We start from the raw sequence: 8,817 nt of genomic DNA on the forward strand, positions 1-8,817 counted from the left end.
TGGGGTGGTCATGAGCGTGCCACTGCCCTCCAGCCTGGGCGACAGAGTGAAACTCCAACTCAAAAAAAGAAAAGAAAAAAAGAAAATCATACACATTTGTTCAGTTCAAGTTTTATGTAGCACAAGAGCCTTTGTAAGGAAATGAGCGCCCAAAGACACAGAGTTGAACACATAAACCAAATTGGATCCCCCAAAATATTCCACAGACATATAAAAAATGCGACAAAGTAAAAGGTCTTGGATTAGGGTAGTTAACTCTGTAGAGAAGGGATTAGGAAGATAAAGATTCTCTTTTTTTTTTCTTTTTTTTTGAGTTGGAGTCTCACTCTGTCACCCAGGCTGGAGTGCAGTGGTACTCTCACGGCCACCGCAGCCTCGATCTGCTGGACTCAGGCAATCCTTCCACCTCAGCCTTCCGAGTAGCTGGAACCACAGTCACACGCCACCGTGCCTGGCTAATATTTTGATTTATTGTAGAGTTGAGGTCCCGCCAAGTTGTCTGGGCTGGTCTCGAACCCATGGGCTTAGGCAATCCTCTCACCTCAGCCTCCCACAGTGCTGGGATTATAAGCGTGAGCCATTATGCCTGGCCCAATAAAGATTTTCTTAACAGCTGGGCTCGGTGGCTCAGCCTATAATCCCGCGCCTTCGGAGGCTGAGGTGAGCGGATTGCCTGAGCCCGCGGGTTCGAGACCCGCCTGGGCAGCGAGACCTCATCTCTACAATAAATCAAAAAATCAGCCGGGCGTGGTAGCGCATGCCTGTAATTCCGGCTACTCAGAAGGCTGAGGCGGGAGGATCGCCGGAGCCCAGCAGGTCGAGGCTGCGGTGGCCGGGAGCGGCCACTGCACTCCAGTCTGGGCCACCAAGTGAGACTCCGACTCAAAAAAAAAAAAAAAAAGAAAATGTACACCTACTACCAACAGCTTAACAACTTCCCAATATTATACTGAAAGACTTTTGAGATCAGTGGCAATATTTTAAAATGTTGATAACATAATAATAAATGTATCAACATTTGGAAGACTACATAAACCAATATTTTCTGAATTACCAAAATCATGGATAGGTAAAGGATCCATGCAAAGTGCAAGACAGACTAGTGGATTTCAGTGTAACAGAGAACAAAAAAATTCACTGATATGGTCTCAGATTCCACATTTGGCCAACCATTAAGAAACCACCACTTCTTGAGTTTTGGTATACTATCAAAGAATATCTACAGTCATCTGAAAAACTATTTAAATGTTGTTACCGGCCGGGCGCGGTGGCTCAAGCCTGTAATCCCAGCACTTTGGGAGGTCGAGATGAGAGGATTGCCTGAGCGTGCGGGTTCGAGACCAGCCTGGGAAACTTGGCAAGACCTCGTCTCTACAGTAAATCAAAAAAATTAGCCGGGCCTGGTAGCGCACCTGAAGTTCCAGCTACTTGGAAGGCTGATGGGGAAGGATCACCTGAGCCCAGCAGGTCGAGGCTGCAGTGGCCATGAGCATGCCACTGCCCTCCAGCCTGGGCAACAGAGTGAGACTCCAGCTCAAAAAAAAAATGTCGCTCCCTTCTTCTAACTACATATCCATGTAAATCGAGACTTTCTTCATACATCTCTACCAAAATAAAACATCACAACAGAATGAATGCAGAGGCAGCCTAAGAACTCATATGTCTTCCGTTAAGCCAGACATAAAAGATATGTGCAGAAAAGACAAAAATTCTGCCACCTCTCATTAAATTCTGTTTGAGAAAATACTATTTTCATTAAGAAAACGTTATTTATGCTAACATAGGTGTATTACTATCATCTCAAGTAATAAATACATTGCTTTTTTTTCTCAGTTTTAATTTCTTGGTGGTGAAGAAATTGACATAACAAAAACTCTCCGAGGTCCTCAATCTTTTTTTTTTAGTCTCACTCTGTCCCCCAGACTGGAGTGCAGTGGCCACTCCCGGCCACCGCAGCCTCGCCTGCTGGGCTCCGGCGATCCTTCCGTCTCAGCCTTTCGAGTAGCCAGAATTACAGGCATGCGCTACCACGCCCGGCTGATTTTTTTATTTATTGCAGAGATGAGGTCTCGCTGCCCAGGCGGGTCTCGAACCCGCGGGCTCAGGCAATCCACTCACCTCAGCCTCCCAAAGGCGCGGGATTATAGGCTGAGCCACCGAGCCCGGCTCCCTCAATTATTTTTAGGCATACAAAAGGGATCCTGAGGCTGCAAAGTCTGAGAGCCACTGCCCCAAGCCGTGAGCAGCAACCCACCAAGGCACTCAGGGTTGGCCCCCAGGGCCTGTTGTCCTCACCAACGTCCTAAGCAACAGAGCACAGGCTGTGGGGTGGAGTCTGGTCAGGGGGCCAAGTCCACAGTCACCTGCCCTGCCACCTGCTGACTCTAAACTCCTGGAATATCAGTTTTCTCTTCAGTGCAACTTCCTTCCCTTACAGGTAGAGGGTTGTCCTGAGGCCTGCAGCTTCCTGCTCCCTAGCATGGCAGTAAGAGCTGTTCTGCAGGCGTGTCCTATGCACCCATCCCATCCGGAGTCTTCCAGGCCAAGAACTTGGTGCCCTCACATGCCACGTCTCTGAGTGGAGACGTGGAATTATGTCTGCCATCTGACTGCAATGTGCTAATTTTGTGTTTTAGTCTCACTTGGAAATATCAGTCCCACCATCCCTATATTAGTCATAGCATTCTTTTCCTAATTAGCACCTGGGTGCATATATGCTGCTTTTCTAAGAGGGCAGGGCCCTAGGACTGAGCTTTTCATCTATGGGTTTATGATTCCAATCCTTCTAAGAATGTTGTGCTCAGTTATTTTATACTGTTCTAGTATTGCCTCCCCAGGTAAAGGCAGAGCCATGTTTCAAGTTTTTTCTTTAGCTACATGCCTCAGCTTCCTACAGAATTCCAATAAATACTGACTGAAGACTGAACTCACGGACTGAAGGTTAGTTTTCTCACTGATTGAAGACTGAACATGCCTATGAGTCTACAGATACATTCTGGGCCCACAGGACACTAACAACCTGCATTCAGTAGGCTTCCATCTGTCCTTGCAGAGGTCAGGACCAGGGTGTCTAAAGCCAGCACCCTGGGGAGCTTGTGGGCTCCCTACCCATAAAGCCCCCCCAATACACCTCGCAGTAAACCAACATACTGCTGGATCCTCATTCAGCCAAAGATCCCGATCAGCCCACTCAGTGCTCCCCATAAGCTCCCGCAGAGCCCCTTGGTGGGGGCATACATACGAGAAGGAAGGCAGGACCAAAAACCCGATGAGCTTCTTGAACCAGGCGTCCTGCAGCGCAGGGGCAACATCCTCCAGAGGCGATGTGTCCTCCCACACCACCTGGATGAGCTCGCAGTCCGGTTCCCAGAAGGGCTCCTCGAACTCCAGGAAGATTTTATTGTTGGTCCCAAAGCCGATTTTCCTGATTGCTTCTGCCTTCTCAGCGGGCAGTGGTGGGTCAAAGAAGGTATCCAGATGTTCCTTAAGAAAACCTGGAATTCATAATGAGACTTGGCTTAAACTAGAATCAACAGCCCATAGAAGTCCACCCTGAGTCCACCAGGGGAGTCAGAAGAAGAGGTTTAGAGACATGCTGAGAGGACAACAATAGATTTAGGTTAAGAGCATGCTATTGAGAGACCCAGGAAACCAAGAAACTTATTTGCTGTAAAAGTAGCGTTTAGTTCACTGTATTTCATATATCCCCACCTCATGTTTACTATATATTTTGTGTATTCCTACCTCATGCATTTTATGAAATTTTAGTACTTTAAATCCTACCTCAGACCCCGTAGAATTAGGCATATGTCGGGTTTTAAGCAGTGTTTGTATTTAGAACTCTTGGGTTAAGCATTGTCAGCCCCAAGTTAGCAGACTAACTTGTGCTTTTACAACAGGATGTAAATGATAAAGCGATAAGCCCCTTTCAGACATTCCTACAAGGTGGCAGCAGACTCAGAGGCGCCAGCTGCTCTCTATCACCGGTTTTATCCCAGTGATAATTTAAACACAGTGGCTATGTAAACCTGCAGGGAACAAAGACTTTTATAAAAGTAACCGCCTTGCTATAATAAAGCTTGTGATATTTTATAAATTCCCAGAATTAGTATATGCTTTTCTACCCCACATTCACTGTATGGGTTTGGAGCATTCATATTTAACACTTTGTTAAGTTTGGCTTTTGCTGTCCCATAATGACCATGTTATGTTATGTAAATGTTAAGCAAACAAGCTTTCCTAAGCATACCTTGGGATGGAAACTTAAAGGGCTAATGTAATCCTTTGCCTGCCGGCTCAGGTTACTTCATACGCAGGGACTGTATGGACCTAACTTATCTAACATTCCACTCGGCCCATTACGTGGGTTTCTGTCAATCACGGGCAGCACCCACCAATACCAAGTGTTCCCGTACCCATTAGGAGAAATTACCCAATCATGTAAAATCAAGTTTGGAGTTTTTTCCCCTCCCTCTGTAATTGTGCATAAAAACTGCTTGCCATTATGAATCGGGGCTCTCCTCCCTGAAGCTGCTGCTTCGGGTGTGAGCTCAGACTCGAGCCTGAATAAAGACCCTCGTGTGTTTGCATCGGAGCTGGCTCTTTGTGGTCTCTATCTCTCTCATTAGAGTCCCGGGTTCAACAATGCCACCTCTCCAAGGCCCATCCACACAGGACTCTGGGAACACAGGGCTGAGGCTGCCTCTGGCTGTCAGGACCCACACTTTGGGGTAACCAAAACCAAAACAGAGGGACACCACTAGTCATGTCAGGACTGTCATCGCCACCTGCACAACTGTTCCTAGGGACAGCTAGTGTCTCAGCCTCTGCACACCATGCTGCTCAGGAATTAGCTCAGACGCACAGTTAAATACACAGGCTTTATCTGGAAGCCACATAAATATAGATCTGCATGACAAAAAAACTAACAACAAGGTCAAACCAGGAGATGTATCTGCAGCACATGATAACAAGCCAATCTCCTTCAAATCCTTGCAAGTCTGTAAGACAAAGATGAACAACCCAACAGCAAACAACCAAGCAAAGGGCAACAGGTGGTGAGAACAACAGGACAGGCACCCACACACTCTGTGGCTCTGGGCGTACACAAAGGGGTATTGTGTCCTCCACGCAGTCATTGTCCAGAGCTTGGATCCAGCTACTCCCACTACTGGAATTTATGCTGCAGACACCTTCACACAAGCATTTTTTTTTTCGTTGGAGTCTCACTCCTTCACCCAGGCTGGAGTGCAGTGGCACACTCATGGCCACCCCAGCATCGACCTGCTGGGCTCCAGCAATCCTTCCACCTCAGCCTTCCAAGCAGCTGGAACTACAGGTGCATGCTACCGCGCCCAACTAATTTTTTATTTTTATTGTAGAGACGAGGTCTCGCCAAGTTGCCTAGACTGGTCTCGAATCCACGGGCTCAGGCAAGTCACTTGCCTTAGCCTCCCAAAGTGCTGGGATGACAGGCTGAGTCACAGATTCTGGACCACACAAGCATTTTTAAGTGCACAGGTGAAACGTATGAAACAGAAAAAAGTGAAAACCACCTAAATTTCCATCAATATTTATTAAAGTAATGACACCTACGTACCTTTGGGTAGCACATAAGCTGGCTCCTTGTTAACAAAATGGGCACAGTTGTAACGATGTATCTACGGACAATGTTCCCAGTGATTAGCATTCTCAGGCTCAGCAAGCATGTACTACAAATATGAATGAACAAAGCCACTGGCTTTCAAAAAAAGCAAAGACCATTGTAGATCTATATGAACTGATTTGGAAACACTGACGAAAAGCTCTAAAAACAAGGCAAACTGAGCAGCCGATGCTAATATGTCTAGTGTGATTCCCTCTGTGGGAAACAGCAGTGGGGTCATCCCTGCACAACACCTTCTAGAAGGATCCAGCACAGTCCCGCAACCGCCCAGGGGGGAGGAATATGGAGATGGAGGCTTGCTTTCCATCACACACCCTTCTACCAAACCCAGATTTCCAAGCGAGCTCTGCCACCTCCTAGCATTGAGAACTTGGGCAATTAAGTGACTTTTCTCTCTTTGCCTAGATGTTCAAATCTGTTAAACAGGAGATAGCGCCAGACACCACCCAAGGGGTCGATGCAATGACTCAGGCAGAGATTAATGGCGGGGACCACCACATGAAACAAGCATCCAGTCAAAAGCAATTCTCCTAGCAACTTTGTTTTTAATCATCTCCACCTTTTATAAAATTGTCAGACAACTTTTACCCAAAGACTTCTATCTAAAGCACCAGATCTAGACTTACACAGAATTGTACATACGGCTCCTTCCACAGATTACCATGAGGTCTAACCTTGAGACCAAGTTCTTCATGTCCTTTCTTGTCTCCAAGAAAGCACAGGCAACCTCTAAAGCAGTCCCAGCTTTAACAGGGACCTCAAATGAGCTCACTTGCATTTTCTCTCACTGTGAAACCCTTAATTCCAAAGTATGCAGTTGCTACGAAACATAGTAGAGTAATTTCTGCCTCCTATCTGAAAATTATTAGAATGAAAATGTGAGCTATGTAGTCAAGCAAACGCCCTGGAGTCAACTGAGGCAGAATAAGATCAGAGGCCAGGGACACTTGGGATGGGGATTTCGACTGCAAATCTGACCAGAAAAATAGGCCCTACCTAAGGGCACAGTGACAATGACGTGATGCGCTGGGAAGCAGCTTCCGTCTTCACATTCCACCAACACCGGGAAGGTTTCCCCAGGAAATGCCGCCTCCTGGAAGGATCCCGTCCAGTGAATGGTCTTCACGGGCTTGTTAAAAACCATGACGTCCTCCGGCAAGGAGGACATTATGCGGTCTGTGAGTCCTTGGTAGCCCCTAGGAGAGATGTTGATGTCATTTAGAGCGTCCTGGACAGGAAAGACTGTGGAAATAAGCCCTCCAAGTTCCCACCGTTGGGGAAGGAGGGCAGGGATGGCTCCACCCTGTGGTTTTCCACTTACCACAGGAATGTTAATACCTGCCTTCTAGGATAATGGTAGGATTAAGTGAGTTAATGAACGCAAAGTTCCTGAGGTAATCTGCAGGGAACAAGGGTTCCCTCCTTGCCACCCTAGAGCTCCTGTTCTGTACGTCTCCTGAGGCACAAATGCCCATCCTCTAGGCAGGAGCCAAGGGGTTGACTCCAGCAATGATGCCTGGGAGAGTCAGGGGACAGCCCTGTGGAGGGTCTGCACCTGGCAGTGAGCAGCCACCCTGCCCCTCACATAACACTTGGCATGCAAGAGGTCTCAGTAAATACAACAGGAAGAGACGTCCTTCCTCCTTTTAGTCATTCGCTTGAAAATAACTTTTTTTTTGCTTAAGTAAGCAAGATTTGCCCTGAAAAAATTAAGAGAAACGCCAGGAGCAGTGGCTTATGCCTATCATCCCACCACTTTGGGAGGCCGAGGTGAGAGGACTGTCTGAGCCCACGGGTTCGAGACCAGCTCGGGCAACTTGGCAAGACCTCATCTCTACAATAAATCAAACGAGCCAGGTGTGGTGGCACGCGCCTGTAGTTCCAGCTACTTGGAAGGCTGAGGCAGAAGGATCACCTGAGCCCAGCAGGCCGAGGCTGTGGCAGCCATGAGCATGGCACTGCACTCCAGCCTAGGCAACAGAGTGAGACCCCAACTCAAAAAAAAAAAAAAGAGAGAAACAAGCAACAAATTTCTCTGAACAGGGAGTGCAAGTGGCCTCTGGTCTCCCTTACGCCTCCTCTGCCACCTAAAACCCAAGCAAGGCCATTGGCCCTGGAGAGCGTACAGGGAGGTGGAGAGGACCGCTGAACACATACCCAGAAAAGGTGCAGTCCAGCCCTGGCAGGACAGTGTACTCTCCAAAGGGCGCCAGGGCAACCAGGTCCATGCTGTGGGTGCCGCTGACGCAGCACTCCACGTTGAAGAAGGTCTTCAGAATAGCCAGCTTGAGCTTCTTGGTCTCCTCGTCCTCCGTCCAGCCGGCCACATGATTGCTGATCTCCTTCTTGAGGTACTCCCCGACACTGGGCACCAGGGTCTCGGTCACATGCAGGAACTCTCGGGTCTGGTCTATCAGACTGTAGAACAGACTGGCCATCTGAGCCACCAGCTGGAGGCTGACACTTGCCCCGGAGCTGGTGTAGCTCAAAGAGGGCAGGCCCACGTGCCCCCCTGTCTCTATCTGCTGGTTTTCCTCCAACAGCTCCTTCTGCCCCAGCAGCCCGTACTCTGCAGCCAGCTGGAAGACAGGGTTGCCCCGGGAGGGCCCATGGATCCAGTGCGCACCTATCTCCACCACGCCACCTGGGAGGGGACGGAAGACGCCCATGAAGGGACCCTTGCCAGAAAGGTCACCCTGAGCCCTTTTGCTGAAACAAACCCAGCCCCAGCCTTAAGTATGATATGACCAGTCTAAGGGCCACCCGGTCCCCAAAGTCCTCCTGTCTCCGGGAGCCATGTGGCTCCCAAAGACAGAACCTTGCCAGATCTGGCTTAAGGGCAACACCCGGCGAGGGGGCGTTCCGGCCTGCGCCGCCGCCCACTTCGTGAGAACGCCGCTAGAGGCGACCCGCAGGGAACGAAAGGGTCCAGGGGTGGGGGCACCGCAGCGGAGGGGGACTGCCTGTGAGGGCAGAAACGGGGCAGCTGTGTAGGGCGTGGGTTACCTTCCCTGGTAGGTGCTATCCTGACTAACTGGGCAGCTGAGTTTCAGGGCGGTGAACTTTGGCTGACGGAGCGGGGTGGGGATTCACTCCAGGCGTCCAGTACGACTTCCTGGCCGGCCCAGCCGGGCGCGGGGCGGGCCGGAGCT

General features: G+C 49.2%; 1 protein-coding gene across 1 annotated transcript in view; it reads right to left on the reverse strand.

Annotated features, from left to right (window-relative positions):
* Window positions 1–8,726, reverse strand: part of PAOX (polyamine oxidase) — a 12,900-nt gene extending 4,174 nt beyond the window's left edge. Inside the window, exons 1-4 of the mRNA XM_008051424.1 lie at window positions 8,672–8,726; window positions 7,823–8,309; window positions 6,662–6,861; window positions 3,242–3,494 (exon numbers count right to left, since the gene is read on the reverse strand). Coding sequence (XP_008049615.1) covers window positions 3,242–3,494; window positions 6,662–6,861; window positions 7,823–8,103 — 734 coding nt within the window. The 5' untranslated portion in view covers window positions 8,104–8,309; window positions 8,672–8,726. The remainder of the gene's footprint in view (window positions 1–3,241; window positions 3,495–6,661; window positions 6,862–7,822; window positions 8,310–8,671) is intronic.
* Window positions 8,727–8,817: the final 91 nt, after the last annotated feature.

The sequence above is a fragment of the Carlito syrichta genome, unplaced genomic scaffold (assembly GCF_000164805.1).
Source record: "Carlito syrichta isolate Samal-C Ts95f unplaced genomic scaffold, Tarsius_syrichta-2.0.1 Scaffold172089, whole genome shotgun sequence".
In the NCBI taxonomy this organism is placed as follows: Eukaryota; Metazoa; Chordata; class Mammalia; order Primates; family Tarsiidae; genus Carlito; species Carlito syrichta.